The sequence below is a fragment of the Mustela lutreola genome, chromosome 9 (assembly GCF_030435805.1).
Source record: "Mustela lutreola isolate mMusLut2 chromosome 9, mMusLut2.pri, whole genome shotgun sequence".
Taxonomy (NCBI): Eukaryota; Metazoa; Chordata; class Mammalia; order Carnivora; family Mustelidae; genus Mustela; species Mustela lutreola.
In genome coordinates, this window is record NC_081298.1 from 11,176,920 (window position 1) to 11,193,720 (window position 16,801).

The 16,801-nt window shown below is 54.4% G+C and overlaps 1 protein-coding gene across 6 annotated transcripts in view; it reads right to left on the minus strand.

Annotated features, from left to right (window-relative positions):
* Positions 1-3,021: 3,021 nt before the first annotated feature.
* The window catches only part of SLC9A8 (solute carrier family 9 member A8), a 69,076-nt gene continuing 55,296 nt past the window's right edge, over positions 3,022-16,801 (minus strand). For 3 of the 6 annotated variants that reach the window (XM_059132859.1, XM_059132860.1, XM_059132858.1), the window contains 5 exons: positions 16,374-16,456; positions 13,703-13,814; positions 10,531-10,751; positions 8,149-8,295; positions 3,022-7,304 (listed from right to left, as the gene is read on the minus strand). In XM_059132859.1, the coding sequence (XP_058988842.1) occupies positions 7,197-7,304; positions 8,149-8,295; positions 10,531-10,751; positions 13,703-13,814; positions 16,374-16,456 (671 nt within the window). In that variant the 3' untranslated portion in view covers positions 3,022-7,196. The remainder of the gene's footprint in view (positions 7,305-8,148; positions 8,296-10,530; positions 10,752-13,702; positions 13,815-16,373; positions 16,457-16,801) is intronic. The other 3 variants (XR_009344507.1, XR_009344505.1, XR_009344506.1) reach the window with 3 other exon arrangements.

Here is a 16,801-nt window from a genome sequence, read left to right on the forward strand (position 1 = left end):
TCTCTCTCTCTCTCTCTCATACAAGCAGGGGGAGCAGCAGGCAGAGGGAGAAGCAGGCTCCCCCCGAGCAGGGAGCCCAATGTGGGGGCCGCTCCCAGACTCTAGGATCATGACCTCAGCCAAAGGCAGAGGCTTTAACCCACTGAGCCACCCAGACGCCCCCATACTTACACTTTAAATTAAAATTCAGGACCACAGGATTTTTACTTGAACTCATCTTTTTCCCATGCTAAGAATCCTGGTTCTCAAGGACTCTAGGAAAGATTTTATTTTTGATTTTAATTTTGCCACCTATGACCAGACCTTATCTTGACTGAGAGGAGGGTGTCTTGGCCCCTTGGAGAGAGTCTTAGATACCCCCCTACGGATGGGGGCAGAACTGAGGCTCCTGTTTGCAAGTTTCCAGGTAGGATTAACTCCCGGTTGCCCAGGACTCCGCTAGTCAATGGGACATCAGAGATATGGTTGAAGCCAGGGCAGGGGTCGTGCAGTTCCAGTGCATTTCTTTCCCTTCTCTGCCCCAGATGAGCCTCTGCTCCGGCGTTGATCTTTCTAGCCTTCCTTCGTGCTTCCACTGCACTTGTCTGCATCCTAAAGCATCATCGTTTCACATGGTTTTGCGTGGTTTTATGGGCGCTTGTCACGTTGTATTCGCCCGTAGCTCTCTCTCCTCTCCTCTCTGTGCTCTGAGATTTAACTGCACTGATGCGTTCATTCTAGTTGCATCCATCCGTCCGTCCTCTCCCTGCCCCGCAGAGCACCTTCCAGGACTGTGCCACAGCTTATCCGCACTCCTGGTGAGAAACAGCTTGTTTTCAGTGAGGCACTACTGCAAATATTCTTACGAGTGTCTCCTGGTGCAAGAGTGTGTAAGAATTTTTCTAGGGCAGGGGTGGGCAGGCTTTTTCTGTAAATGGTTAGGTAGTGAGTATTTTTGGCTTCAGGATCCAAGAGGAAAAAGAAAAGTTATGCAGGTACTTACATAATGAGAGAAAAAAATTTCCATACATTTTAAAAAAAATTTATTTATTTGAGAGAGAGAGATAGTGACAGAGATAGGGAGAGAGAGAGCATGAGCAGGGAGGGGAGGAGAAGGCTCCCCGCCGAGCAGGGAGCCCGATGCAGGCTCAATCCCAGGACCCCAGGATCATGACCTGAGCTGAAGGCAGGTGCTTAACCAATGGAGCCACCCAGGCGCCCCTTCCGTAAATTTTTAATTAAAAAATTCAAAGCTTTATGTATGGGTATTGAAATTTGAATTTCATATCGTTTTCAGGTCACGAAATAGTCCTTTGAATTTTTTTTAAAAAAATGCGGGTTTGGTCCGCACACAGTGGTCTGCTCCAGGGCATGAATCTCGGAGGGAATTCCTGGGTTGAAGGGTGACAGGTGTCGCTAACTCTATGAGGCACTGCCAGACGCTCTTCAAAGTGATTCTTTCCATCTGGACTCCGACCAGAGGACAGACTTCCTGTTTCCCTACTGCTCTGTCCCATCGATGCTCTCCACTTAGCGCATAGCTCTCGCTGTGGCTTTGTTTGTAATCACATTACGAAATGTGAAGGGGACTTGCAGAGTGCTCCCGAGCACAGGATCGCCGTGCTCCATGAAAGAGAGAAAACAGATACAAACAACAGCAGGTTTTAAGTTACCACTGTCCTTCCATTCAGAGAGAACCAAAGTTAAAACTTAGCACCTGTCCTTCCCAATTTTTTCCTATTTATACACACACCATTAACTGTTAGAGGCTAGATATTGCTTTTTGGAATCTGCTTGTCTCACTTCGTGAATTTGAATCGGTTATTTCTGCTGCACGTGACGTGTTGGGGTTTATGGAGCCGTGACCTTTGTGTGTCGCCCTCCCCCAGAACTTTCTGTCCTCTAAGGTGAAACTTCCCTGGCTCGCTCCCCTCCACCCTGAGTGCTTCTTCTAGGAGTCAAGAAGTGGGTTCAAGTGTGAGTGAACCGTCTGTGGCAGGTGCCACTCGGGACCCCTTCTCCTTTTACTATCAGGACACTCTGCTTGGCACAACTCCATCGTCCAGGCTCCCTGGCAGTCGGAGGTGGCCTGCAAAGACTCTGCCAGGGTCCCCATCATTCCAGGGCCACCTGTCATCACACTCACAAAGTTTTATTATGTAGAGAAATCTTTCTCTGCACCCAGGTCTCTTCGGAGGCGGCAAAGGGAGCCGATGAAGGGAGGCCACGTGTGCCCCACACACCCAGCCCCGACTCCCCAGCCGGCTCCCCGTCTGGCCCCGGCACGGTCCGGGCCCCTGGTTGGGCTGCCCAGGTACAGGTAGGGTCCCGGGTGTGATATGTTCTCCCCACTTCCTTCTTTGGCTGGGGGTCAGGGCCAGCGGGAATGGGGATGAATTGCAGGGCTGGAAGGAACTAAGAGGGCCAGCACCGGCTTCCCTGCCAGAAGGCCCATGCCTGGGAGCAGGACAGGCGGTCCTACCTGCTTTCACTTTCTATTCCATGTTTTTTTTTTTTTTTTTTTTTTTCTTTCTTTTCTTTTGGTCTGTGTCTGTGACCAAAAGCAGCTTTGGATGCCTTTTGGAAGACTGAGGGGGTAAAAATAAGTGGAGGCTCCAGGCTTCCCGCGGAGAACGCCACGGCCTTCCGCCACACTCCCGCGGCTGCGTGGGTTGAGAACCTAGAGGAAGGCCCGGTGTGGTCCTGCACGCGCAGCCTGGCAGGGGCGCCCAGGGGCTGATCCGCAGTCCGGGGGCAGCAGCAGAGCAGACCCGGGGAGGACGCCCTCCCAGCCACCTGTGGGCAGCAGCAGCTGTGAGCCGGCCAGCAGCTGGGCTGGTCCAAGGCCCCTCCGCTTGGCCCCACGTGCTCCTCACTAAGGGGCAGGGGCAGGAATTAGGCCCAGGCGTGCCTGATCCGAAGCCCACCGACAACGCGTCTGCTGCTGGCCCCGCCGAGTCTGGTCGGTGGTGACACAGCTGAGTCCAGGAGCGTGTGACCCATGCATCTGCAACACCGGAACACAAGCACAGAGACTGCCTCTCACCCAGCAGCATTCATGTTTATTTCTAAATAGCCAGTGACATGGCTGTTCTCCAGCCGTTTCTGCATTCTTTACAGAGTGCAGTGAGATGAGGCCGGGGCTCGGGCGTGGCAGCTCCTGGGGTGCCCATCCCGGAGCCACCCGATCGGAAGCCCCCTCCAGAAGAGCAGCAAATCATCTCAGGAACCAGGACAAAGCAGCAGCCTGACCTTCCCAAAGGTCCTTAAAACAAAAAAGCAGTAATTTAAAAAATCCTTCATTTTCCCCAAGCAAATCACTCAGAAGAACACAACGAACAGACCGAGCGTGGCGGGGGCTGCGTCGGAGACAACGTTCCGGCCTGCGGGGAGCCACGAACCTCGGAGCTTGCAGTCAGCAAGGAGCCTTCCCCGGCCTGCGGCGGTTCCTGCCGGCAGGGCTGGGGCTTCCAGAAGAGCCTGCCCTGCAGCGCCCACAGCACGTCCCCTGTGTGGCCACGCTGTCGCCCTGACGGCCAGGTTGGCGTGCGCTGGGTGGCCTGGCAGGCAGCTCCCCGTTTGGAAGGCCCGGTGTTGGGGGGCGGGTGAAGAAATGGGGTGAGCCAGTGGGATGGTGCGGCCCAGGGGGAACTGGCAGCTTCCTTCTTCTGTCAGGTGACCAGCGGCCGCGGGGGTTCCTGACGTGCAGCTCGGCTTGCATGACAGACGGCAGGAACCGAGATGCAAGGCAAGGTGGCTCCTGCCTCTCCCTGGGGGTGTTTCTGTTTACACCAAACTGCCCGGGGCTTGCTTGGCAGACGGAGTTCGAGCTGTGGGCTGCGGCGTGGAGAACGCCTGAGGTGCTTCCCTACACGGCTCAGCCAGCAGGACAAACAGCCGAGTGCTGGAGAGAGTGGGGAGGACCACGGTGCCTCTTCCCTCTCTCCTTGCATTGAACGTCTGACTTGACGGCAGATCCTTGTGGCGGATTCCTCCCAGCTCGGAGACGCGCACCTCTGCCATCCAGGACTTGGCGGCGGAGGAGAAGCCAGCCACCACCCGGCGCCACCCTCACTCTCTGAACCAGGGCGAAGTGGGGTCCCGGCCGTGGCCACCCCGCTGAGGACTCTGCCAAGTGCACCGGCCCCTGTGGGAAGGCGGAACTGAGACCTCCCGGGGGCGAGTCTCGCTGACGGCGCCTCTGGCGTGGGTTTCAGGGACAGGATCCCCACTCGTCCATCTTTCCACATTTCACTGCACATAAAGGAATCCACAGGCAAACCAGAGCTCCCTAGGCTGACCTGGGGTACTCCGGGGTGGTCACCACTCTGGGCCAGGCCCTGCCCCTTGGCCCTTCCATCAGCCAGGGCCCGGCCCGCATTTCCACTGTGAAGAGAGGTAGCTGTCCTGGGTGCGGGAGGGTTTTGGTTCTGCCGTTGGACCGAGCGTCTGCGCACCCGACTATGGAGCTGAGCCGCCTCCTTCCGCCTGGCCCTGGCTCAGCCCAGCCTAAAACCTGATCTCTGGGGACCTAGGACAAGCCAGCTCCTTTCCCTGTAATGTCCCACACCACCAGCCTCAGGGAAGGGTTGTTCCCAGGGGTCTACGACAGGGCTGCAGCAGGCGCCTTGGGTGTGTGGCTTGTCACCACATGGCTCCCCAAGACCAGCACGTCTTCCCAGTTCACGGATAAAGGGCCAGTTTCCCCACAGGCCCTCCCTCTGAAGTGTGACCTTGTCTGTGCACTATAGCTCTCCCATGGCCTAGACCTAGACAGGATTTATTCCTGTCTAGGGAATATATATATATATATATATATATATTAATCTAATAGGCATTTATTGTCCCCAATAACAGAATCATTAGGTATGCTAAAGGTAGATAGCAGCAAATTTCTGATTCTCAGGCAAAGACACTTGAAAAAAATGCACCAGGAAAATACATTTCCACGGGCTCTGCCTGTGGCAAAAGTGAAGAAACAGACTGGAGGAACACAGGCTCCCTCTTCAGGAACCGGCTCCAGCCCACCAAAGCCTCACTTCAGCAGGGGGCAGAAGAGGCTCATGGGAGAACGTGCCCTGCCCACTAAGCCAGGCCTTGGGGACCTTCCAACCTTGGGGACTCTTCTCTACCACAGCATCATTTTCAGGTCTCAGCTAAAAGTGGGAGGCTAGGCAGGACCTGGTGACAAGGGGGCAGTCTGCATTGAGAAGATCCTGTTTTCACTACTTTATCTGAATTCCTAGCCGCCCCCCACCAAATTTTCTGGTAAACTAATGAGTTTACAATGCAAGGAACACATTCTGAGATCAGACCCTGAACTTTAGAAGTGAAAGGTGAATTACTTATGGGTTAGGGAACACTCCAGTCTTGGATCCCTGCCTCCTCCTGCCAGATGAGGCCCCTCCCTTTGTGACTTCTTCCCTTACTTTTCCAGTAGAAGTATGTAGGAAATGATGGAGACCAGAATTATGCACGGTATTACTCCTCCAGTGATGGTATCAGGTGCAGTAAAATATGCCTATTTGGCTTAAATTACGAGGTTAAAGTGAGAGGTTACAAAAACACAAGTGAGTATACTTTAACCCTATCAAGTGCAGATTTTCTCTGCATGTATAAAAAGGAAACCATGTGCTTCCTGTCTGACTGGCCTCACACTTCCGGAAAGGGGTCTGGCCTGGTGGTTTCTGAAGTCAGTCCTTCCTGACAGCCAGGACCATGCTGCCTGAGGCAGAACAGATGGAATCGTATGTGCTGCCACCCAGGGTCCATGCTGGCCCGCTGTGTCCCCCCAGAGAACCAAGGGCATGCACATGACAAATTACACCACCCCAGAGGTGTGCTGGGTCCCAAGACAGGGACCCTGAACCACCCAGGGGAGTTGCCACTGGCCCAAAGATGGGCAAAGGCTTGCAGGGATGAGGTTTGTTTCGGGCAGGGGAGGACTGGAGGCAAAAGTCAGTAGTGATTCTGCCTGAACATGAGTCTAAGCTCCTCACCCTAGACAGCTGGGAGCCGGGACCCCAGGGACGGGGCAGGGTGTGTGCATGTGAGAGGGAGAGAGCACATACAGACACTCTGTGAGTGAGTTCTGGGCAGGGGTGGCTGGGGAGGAGCATGGAGCACTGTTGCTCTGGCCCCTGCCCTTGGGCCCTGGGAAGCTGGGACCCAGGCCAGTGAAGAACTGGGGCAGGGAAAGAGGAAGTGCTGATTAGCAGTAAAAGTGACAGTAGCCAAACAGTGGGCAGACCCCACGGTGCCCAGGAAATGGGGCCTCTGGATGAACAAGGTCCACCGGCGAGGGAGGTGATTGCTAGGCTCTCATTCCTTTGTCAAAGTGCATGAATTTGAACTGAATTCAAAGACAGCAGATGCTGCGGGCACGAGCCCTGTAACTCTAGCTTCTTCCTCCAGGGGGCGCACTGACCCCACAGACTAGGCTGGCTCACCCCTCAAAACCCAAGGATGCAGCTTCCAAAGAGACTCACCACTGGGGCCAAGCGCCCCCTCGCTGAACCAGTGTAAACATTCACACTATTCCCAGAGGAGGGCAGCAGCTGCCCACTGCCCAGGGAGACGGCCTGCGAGGTGCCAGGCAGAGGTAAAGAAAAAGGTCACTAGGTTTTTCCTTCTCAGGGAGTGCAAGCAACATCACAAAGGGGAGCATGAGGTTTTCCAGATTTCCGAGCCCACCACTTAGGTCCGAACGGCTGCTGCTGAGACCACGGGAACCCTGATGACCAAAGGGAAATGGCGGCTGACTCCTTGTGCTGCTGGAACAGGCAGGCGGTCCTGTGATGCAGGGCCATGGCTGGGAATGGCAGAAGCCCCAGCTCCTGCAGCACCCCAGTCACGGCAGGCTCCACAGCAGGGCACGGCTCCTCTTCTCGGGTCCCTCAGTCCGGCAGAGGACTCTGCACCCTGGCCGCAGAAGCAGAAGGAAGATTTACCCGGACAGCTGGTCCCTCTGATCTGCGGGCTGAGAAGCAACACGAAGAGCAGGGGTCCTGCCCGCTGAGGCCCGGGGATGCGACCTACTTCGGAAGCAGACAGCTGGCTCCAAGGGCCAGGGACGTCCGGTTTCCGAAGACCAGGGCCTTTGCTTCCCCCTGCTTCCATCTCCCCTGAGGGGGCTGCCCCACGTGAGCCCCTCCGGGGCCCTTGCTGAGCGTCTGTCGTGGGAGCCACAAGGAGGCCGGACGGGGCGCTGTGCTCCGTCACAGCAGCTCCTGCTCGTCGTCCTCGGAGCCGGAGGGGCCCTGGCGCACCTCCTCGTACCACTTGTTGGTGAGGGTTTTCATCTGGATGCGCCCATGGTGGAGGTCCTGGAGTGGGAGACACAACCAAGCCCTTGTCAGTGGGTCTGGGTCAGGTCAGGGCCGAGGGTGTGGGGAGCTGTGTACCCCGTGGGGGTGTGGGACAGAGGGAAGGAAGGGCACGTGGCTACAGGCAATTTCCAAGACTTAACCAACAAACTCGAACTGGGATTTTTCTCGGTGGGGGTGGAGGTAACCGGAGGTGTCACTCAGAAACAGGAGTAGGAGGCAGGCTGGTGTGATGTTAAAAAACACGGCTTCTGGAATCAGACACCCTTGGGGGGTGCTCCCACCTCGGCTGCACCTTGGCTGCGTGACCTCCGGGGGTTACGGCACCTCTCTGGGCCTCAGTCTCCCCAGCTGTCTGGTGAGAGAGCAGCTGCGGCTATGACACAGGTCGCTTGGAGGATGAAACGAAGCAACAGGAACATTCCCATGCTGACAGCGACCATGACTGGTGGGGCGGGAACGTGGGCTCGGAAACAAAGTGGGGCAGGCCTGAACCGGGCCCCTTGAGACTGTCATTCACTGTCACCCAAAGGCCAGCAGTCCCCAGAGGGCTAGAACAAGAGCCCTGAGCCGTGGGCCACTGCCTGAGGCCCCAGCATGTTTGCAATTTTCAGCTCAGAATCAGTAGCCGATCAATGTCCTGCGTCTATCATCCAGGAAAACGGAACCGCGTTAACAAGTCTATTATTAAACTAGCACTAAAAATGGCAAGGAAGAACAGCAGATGCTGAGTTCCACAGCATACCCAGCTGCCCGCCTGGGAAGGGGAAGGTCAAGCTGGGGGAGGTGGCCTGGCTGGCCCCCCGCCCGCCCTCTGTCGGGGACCCTTCGCCATGTGTCCCACCTCCTGAGTTAGCCGCCGCGTGAAGAAGGGGTTCAGGTACTTGGCGTCCAGCCACACGAAGCCTTTGAGGTCCTGCCGCCTGATGTAATGGGCTTCATACTCCTCCTCTGTGAGCTCGGACAAGTGCTCTGACTCAATGGTGTTGCCCTGTGCGGGGAGGAAGGCCGTGAGCTGGTCTCTTCCTGAGAGCCCCCACCCCACCCCGCCTACCCAGCAGCGCCTCGCTTCTGGCCACCAGTGTCTCCGACCCTAACTGTGCCTTCGGATCAGCGCGGGGAGTGTATGGGCAGCAAAGCGTCTCCTGGGAGCCTGCAGGGAGGTGGGAAGGTTTATAAAAATGTGACGGATAGCCAGGAGTAAATGAGGAATAAATCAGAATTTATTTTAAGGGGGGATTTTAATTCATTTTTATTTATTTTATTTTTTTACTGGGGTTTGGTTTGTAAGCTTTCCAGGTGATCCTAATGGGCAGGCAGGACAGGAACTGCCCTTCTAGGTGATTTCACTCGCAGCCAGCGGAACAGGGAAGCTCCTTCTGTCATTTCTGCCGATAGCTGCGTGAGCTGCGGTTCCGCTCTGGGCAGGTGTTGGCCAGTCAGTGAGTATGTGTGTGTGAGTGTGTGTGCGCACACGTGCAGAGGTGGGGGGCAATCCCGGGGGGACCGGGAGAGGAGTGACAGCAACTACCCCAGAGTACGGCAGGACTGCAGGGGGAGGAGGTCTCTGTTCACCGGATCAACAGATCAACGCCAGCAGAGCTCCAGGCCCCAGGCCCAGGCCAGCCCCGTCCGCTGCAGGGATGACCAAAGGCCGGCAGGGTGTGAATGTAGCATCTGAAGTCACAGCCGAGTGGCCTCCACTGGGTGCCTGGGCAGTGGAGCAGGTGCAGGTGCAGGATGTTGGGGGGGGAATCACCCGGAGGGCTTACAAATCCTCAACATCCTGGTCCCCCTAGGCCCACCTGCAGAGTTGTGATTCAGCAAGTCTGGGATGGGGCCCCAGAATTTGCCTTTCTAACAAGTTCCCGGGGAAGCTGCTGATCCAGGGACCTGCACCTCGAGAGCGCTGATGGAGAGCATGGGGGTGAAGAGCACAGACTATGGAGTCCTGACCGCTCTGTGCCCCGGCGCTCTTATCTGCAAACTGGGGAGGAGCAGAGAGCACCTGCTTCCTGTGGGTTCTCAGGGCAACCTGAGACGGTGTGAGGAGTGCACAGCCACCGCACCTGTGCCACAGAGAACATTCCCGAACATTCCCTAAGCAGCAGCTGCTCTTCCTCTGGGCATACATCCTGGTTCCGCAGGAGCCGGGCTCCAGCAAGCGTGGCTGTGGGGGGCTGGGGGGGCAGCAGTACCTGGCACCCAGCATCCTGCTCAAAACACAAATTCTCTCCAGCCACAGCTTAGACCTGGGGAGACCCAGGAGCCCTCCACCAATTCTGACAGCCTCTGCAATGTCCGAGAACCTATACTGGGTCTTTTGTTAGAAAGGGACCAGGAAGTTAGGGGATGGCGGTGGCCAGGGACAGGCTTCTGAGAGTGAGACGGTCGTGCTGAACCAGCCCTGTGACCACCCGCCTGTGATCACCCTGTGACCCCCCAAGGGCTTCCTCCCAGCCAGGCCTTGGAGGAGACATGGGCCAGGCCACAAAGAGACCTGAGGCCAGGATCGGGCCAGTCCTGAGCACCCCAGTGGGAGAGTGGGCTGTGTCCTTGTCTCTGCTGGTTGAGAGTTTCTTTGCTTTCCTTGACTGAACAAAATTACTGATGGCCTCAAATAAGGGAACTAGAAAAAGAGGCATTTCTAGAACTGGGGGTAGGTGGGTGGGGGCAGCGCAGGAAGGTGGCCTCACAGGCCAAGGACGGCCTCTGCTCCTGTCAGAGAGCCTGGCTCAGCACAGGGGGCCTAAGGGTCCACACAGGGCGAGGAGGGCTGATGCCAGGGACAGGCAGCCAGCGGGGAGGGGCAAGGAGGTGGCCAGGGATCTGGGAGCCTCCGGCTCACCGCAGTGGGGCCCCGGACACCTCCCTTGTCTGTCCTCCAGGAAGCCCCCTCTCTCACGGCCCTCAGGGGCCGGCAAGCACTTTCCCCTCCCCAGGCCCCCAGCAGGAGGCTTTCAGTAGACGCTGTGGGGGAGGAGGAGGACTGACTTTAAAACCTTCCACGGGGTGGTGCTGGGAGAGCCTGATGTGGCTCCACGCCCCCACTCCACAGCCTCCGTGGCTTCACCGGGCCCGACGCTGGCGGACAACCCACAAAGGGCCTCAGAACTCCAGTTCAACCTCCTTTTGAGCGTGTGCAGGTGCCGAGAGCCTGTGATCGTGTCTCGTTGCCCCACCTCCCAGCTGCGGCGGAGCCCGAGCCCGTCCCCTCCCCGCTCACCATCTTCTCCGTCTTGCTGAGGTTCACGTCCTTCTTGCTCCGGCGGCGCGCCTTGGCGTCCTCGATGTCCATGAGGCGGATGAGAGGCATGGTGCTGCCGCCCAGCAGCAGGATGGTGAAGAGCACCAGGACGATGGTGGTGGTGCCGATGAGCTGCCGCTTCTCCATGGGCTCCAGGTCCAGGTGCAGGCTCAGGGCGTAGGGGATGGCGCCCCGCAGGCCTGGGGGCAGGAAAGCGGGTGAGAGGAGCCGCCTCACCGACTGGGCGCTGGGGACCTGGGCACAGCCCTGGTTCACACCCATCGAATGTTCTAACGCACCCGACTGCGGAGGACGACCGCCTCCTGTGAGGCTCTGGGCTTGAGAGAAGCGGGCTGCAGAGAAGTGGGGGCGGACCTCATCCCACTTCCACTTCATGAGGTGGCCGAGTGGGTCAAACGAGGTGACTCATCCAGGCCTTGAAGCACCAGGTGTGCGTGCGTGCCCGCGTGACGATCTGTCCTGCCAACGCTCACGTTCTAGAAATCTGACAGCTAGTGCAGACTGAGCCATCCCTGTGTGTGCGCCAGGCCCTGTGCGAAGGGCTCTGCATGCACAGTCTCGCTGGAACTTCGCAGGAGGGCTGGGAAACAGGCCCTGCGACTCTCCACCACAGGCAGATGAGGACGCGAGACTGAGGGGAGGACGCGTCCTCCCCGGGCCTCACAGCCTTGCAGGAACAGCAACCAAGGCCCCTTTGCTTCTGAAGATGTGGCTCTCCCGCAGCTCCTGGCTGCACCGGTAGGCTCAGGGCTGCTCTGCTGCGGGCCAGAGGCTGCCGGGAGCTGCATCCTTACCTCCTGTGGTGCTGCCCTGCGAGGTGGCTGGCTGGGCTGAGGGGCTGCCCTGGGCTGGGAACAGCACCCTCTGGAGAATGTGCTGGCTTGCCCGATGTCCCCCAGAGGGTAACAGGTGGGGAGACCACAGACAAGGGCTTGTGCCACGGTGAGCGCCCGAAGAAGGGGAGAACGGGGCAGGGGACACCGTGAAGGGTCTGACAGACACAGAGGCTGGAGCCTCACAGGACGATGGGGGTCTGACCGCAGCAGCAGGGCGGACCTGAGACACGGGCACAGAAAGGGGACAGGATTAAGAGAGACATGGAGAGTGGAAGCAACAGGCCACAGGGGTGAGCCGGAGGTGGGAGGGCCCGGGAAGGGAGGGGCACAGACAATGGTGGGGTGTCCCAGGAGGCTGTGCTACACGGCGCTCTGGGAGCAGGCTCTGGAGTCTGGCTCCTGGGGTCACCCCACCACACCCTCCTTTCCCCCAGGCCTCAACTCCACCTCTCCACCTGTCACACAGGACTAGAAGCGGGGCCTGCCAGGTTGGTGGCCTGAGGACAAAATGCTGGGCACAGGACAGGTATACACAGAGCAAACGTGGAGTGAGCCAGACCTCTGTCATAACACACATCACTGTTTCCCGTGGAAGAGGGACGCTGGCAAAGAAGAGGTTGGGCAGGAAGGTAAATTCAGTCCCAAGACAATGAGCTCTCACGGCATCGAAGGAGGACTTAAGCATGAGTCAAGATCTAAGAGCAAAGAGCTCTGGGGTGTGGGAACTTGATGGATGCTGGGGCCACCGGGATGGGTGAGCTTGTGAGACCACAAGAGCAGAAGCAGGTCTGGGGCTACATCCTGAGGATGCCAGTGTTTTAGGGGCTGGTGAAGGTTGTAAGGGGAACCTGAGAAGGAGGACCACCAGGAGCATGGCCTGGAAGCCCAGGGAAGAGGGTCCCCAGGCAGAAAGCAGATCAGTGGGAAGAAGGAGCTCACAGTTGTGGAGGTGGGCTGGACGAGGGCTGCCCTGTGCCCACCAGGTCTTGGCAGCAGAAGTTTGCTTGGTGACCTGGGGAAGGCCAAGTTCAGGCCCATGAACAGGAGGTGAGGAAGTGGAGAAAACAGAGGAGGACAGCCCACTTAAGGAGGTCTGGCTGCAAAGGGAGACGGGAAGCAGCTGGGGGGCTGTGCGGAAGGGATGTTGAAGTCGCTGGTTTCTTCCTGGGAAAGAGAAGAATCTCCAAGAGTTTCAACGATGATGTCTCAGTAAAGACAGAGGTTGAGGATCCAGGAAAGAAAGGGTGAAAATCTGTGGAGAGAGGGCTCGGGATGGCCTGGGAGGAACAGCTGGGACCAACCTCCCTCACTGTTTAAAACAGTGCCGCCATTCCCCACAGAGGTCTCTCATCATGCCTGCCTCCCCCAAACAGCTCACACAACCATGTAAAGGATCCAATACATCTCTTAGATTTTGAGACTTTTAAGACCTTGGATCAACTACTTTAGAAAAAAAATGTTTTTCTCGTTGGCAAGAAAGACTGAGGAAAAAGTTTCTCTCACTAAACATACATACATACCTCACACACATATACATATGTATATATTTTAAACAAGGCCTTTTGAAAGAGGAGAGAAATCTGCAAGAAATGTATAGATATGCTGTTGGATCGAAAACAGCTTATAAAGCATGTTGCTCTACCCCGACCCACACGGAATATTTTAATTATAATATTTAAATAAGAAAGTACAAAGAACGGGATGTATTGCTCAAAAATAAATTTAAAGATGCCTAAGGATCCAGTCTGTTAGGAGCCAAAGATGAAATCATTCCCTTCCTCTAGAAAGTAGAGGAATTTGCACAGAAACTGAAAATGTTCCAATCAACTCTCAGAACTCTGACTGGATGAAAAGAAATAGCCAAATCTAGCCTGTAGTGTGAAACTGTTTGAACTTGAACCTTTTCTCTTTGGAGCCCCTCACTGCTTGCAGGCAGGTGAGAGCTGTCCCCGGTGCGTGCTGGCTTGGGCTGCCCGTCGAGAGGAGCAGGAGCAGGACAGTAAATGCTGGCTCTGCCTCCTGTCGTCACGGGAACCCAAGCAAATCCGTTGCCCTTGAACCTGAGCCTCCACACGTGCCGAACAGACGAGCACTACCCACTCGCCTTGCAGCACAGAGCCTGTGAGGGGCACCGTCTGTGTGGGACTCACCCGGCGCCGGGGACTGGCATGATTCCTGCCTTACGCGGCACGCCCGCTTTCGGAGGCCCCAGCGGAGAGCCACTCGTGCTCTCCACACCGTGCAGGCCTTTATAAGCGATCTTCCGTCTACTGCTCATTCAATATTGGACTCACCGCTAAACCACATGATGAACATCATCTTCGGGGTGATTTTATGATCACGGAAGAAATTCAGGAGGTAGGAAAGAGGGAAAATGTTCACGGCTCTGCCAAACAGCACAAGCACCTGCGAAGATCCACAAACGAAGCTGTAGACAGAAATCGCTGGGCCTCCAAGTGAAGCTTGTTGAAGCTAACACAGACCTTGTGACACGCCCATAATAAATGCAGCCTTCCCCTTGGCCATGAAAGACATGAATGGCAGCGCTAGGCAGAGACCCAGCTGGGGCGTGTTGCTAGAGATGCTAGTTTCTCTGAGTCTGGGAGAAGATCGCACTTTGTATGTTATGTTTCCGCAGCCAGGAAGAGAGGACTAACAAGGTATCAAAGCCAGCTTTAAGCTATGACAGGAGAACAAAACCGAATGCCAAGGGGCCAGGCTGAAGCATCCAGGGATTAATTTAAGGGCACTCTCACTTTTCCAAAGGTGCTTCACCGTGGGACAGGCCTACACTAATCATTCCCAATGGGCTGGCTCTGGAGGGACAGACAAGGTTGTTCCTGCCTCTCCCGTGGGCGCCCCCAACCTCCTCAGGGAAAGGAGGGGTGACTGAGAAGGGCTTACACATAATGCTGTCTCGTGAATGCTAGTCCCAAAGCAAAAGGAATGCGTAGGTAGGTTCTAAAAGGTCACATGCGCCCTATCTGGCAAGTGCTTGCCAAGGCTTTTGGTTCCTAACCATCCCCAAAGTTGGTCTTAAAAAATATAGCCTTACATAAGGTTTAGATCTTATCTAACTGGATACCCAGAAATACTTATTAACTTACTTTTTTCATCTTGGTTATTACCATAACTAACTTAGTAATACGTAGACAATATACACATGTACATTCGGCAGGCTCTAAGTTTATTCTTTTAGGAAGCATGAATTGAGTGTGCTTTGGCCTCTATGCCTTGGACAGTCAAGTTAACAATGGCTCCCAATCATCTAACATTTGTATGTCAGACAATGTGCCAGGCATTTTATATGCATTACATCTTGTTAAATTTAGATCCCTGCAATGCTTTTATTACTGGGAGCCATGCCCCAAACCCGGTTCCGCCCCCAAAGCCTGTGCCCTTGACCACTGAGCAAGTCTCAGGTAACCCATCAGAACAGCAAGGGCTATCTCCGGGAAAGGCAGGACCAGCCTGCCTGTGCACTCGGGGGAGACCAAGCTCCCTCTCCGGAGCACCTTCTCATCTTCCTCTTGCTCGCAGCTCATGGTGGAGGGAGGACCTCCTCGCTTCACCCACTGAAATCCAATCTTTCATTCCCACACCTGTGTTTCAGGTGTGACCACACTAAAGACTATTATACTTTCTGTAATTGACTTTTGCTGTTCTCTTTGCCCTGAAACCTGAGTTTGGAGGACAGATAACAGGGACAAAAGCAACGAGCTCTTGCCGACTGAGAGGTGGAAGCACCCACACTACCAGGAGAAACATCATTTCCCTTAGGGCTCTTTAGCTTCTCTGTGCCTCAGTTTCCCCACACGCCAAACAGGCAGGCCTCACTGGTTTGCACATGGCAGGTGATAGTGTTATAAAAAGGTCTGTGTCTCAACAGCTGGGTTCTGTTAAGTGGCACTGGTAATAAGAGTTAACTGTACATGAATCATGATAACTGAGCACAGTAAGGCGTGTGTCTCACCTGTCTTAAGTTAACAGTGGATCTAAAAGGACAACAGAGATCAAATTAGGGACTACAGTATGGATCAGTAGGCGGGCTTATGGGAGACGAGCTCACACTGAGGGGTGAGAGACACAGAAGGGGCCCAGATGAGGGACCTGGGAGCACAGGCTAAATGCCCACATGTTAGAAGCCATTCATGTCACTTCCATCTGATGCCTAAGGAAGCTGCCCCTTTGTTTTAAACGCTAAACATTTACCCTCCCCCGACTCCATTCTGCCAAAAGATTTGATTTTACTGTGAATGATTAAAGTTTTCTTTTCCTATTTTAAATTACTTAATTAAGTTAAATTCATATTTTAATTTGTTTCCCCTTGCTGCCCCGAGTCCAATGGTAAGTTTCCCGAACCTTCTGAATGGTAAGAATCACCAGGGATGACTGCTCTGGGTGAACCTCTGGGGAGGTAAGGCTGTGGTAATCTTTACTCTAAACAAGTGTCCAAGGTCACGCGCAAAAATGGACACATTTGAAGAAAACCACAGTGAGAAGTATGTGCATTACAGATTATCCAGCAAAAGTGGAAAAAGAAATCATCCCCAATTCTACAACCACTGGAAACGTTGTGCTCCATTTTTTTACATGTTTTTTTTTTTTCTATGCATGATGTTTTTACATGGTTATGATCAATTATACATTCAATTCTGAAAGTTGCTTTTACCACCTAATACAGAAACACAAAAACTTGTAGTTTTTAGAGAAGACCATAACCTTCAAGGTCATTTAATATTTAAAAAGAAGCAAAAATTCTTTTCCAAGGATATTCATTCCCTTAATTCCACCCCTTCTCCCTTCATCATATGTTTGTGATTTTTTAACAAAAGAAACTTTAAACAGAAGAGTGTCTATGTAGCTGTTGACCTTGAGCAGTTAACAGTTACATAAATGAATCCAGAACATGTGGTTATTGATCTACAAATAAGTAATTAAATAAAAAACAAGGAAAATACTTACTATGCACCAGATGACAAAGGAAATTTCAAACTTGTGAGGGAAACTAAAAATGGACAGGCCAAGAAATGCAAACACACATGTTTCTGAAACAAACCAAAGAATGGATTATTCAGCCCCAACTATTTTCTTCTGACACAGCACACAAGCAAACATTTCACAGCAAGTCAGGATCTACTGTAACACTCTGCTTATTGTCTGAAAAATCCGGCACCCGATGCCTTGCTGGAAACCGCGCTTCGGTCGGCTCGTTTTCTTCTATCGCACGAGCTGCACGTGCGTGCTTATTCAGAATCTCCTCATTTAATGAGGCAGCTGTCAAATAAATGCAAATACATAATCTCCCACCTGGGGAAGATGATAAACCTATGAATCTGTCCCTTTGTCGAACAGTCATTGGCAAGGATCCCAATTGCAGCAAAGTCCGAGAA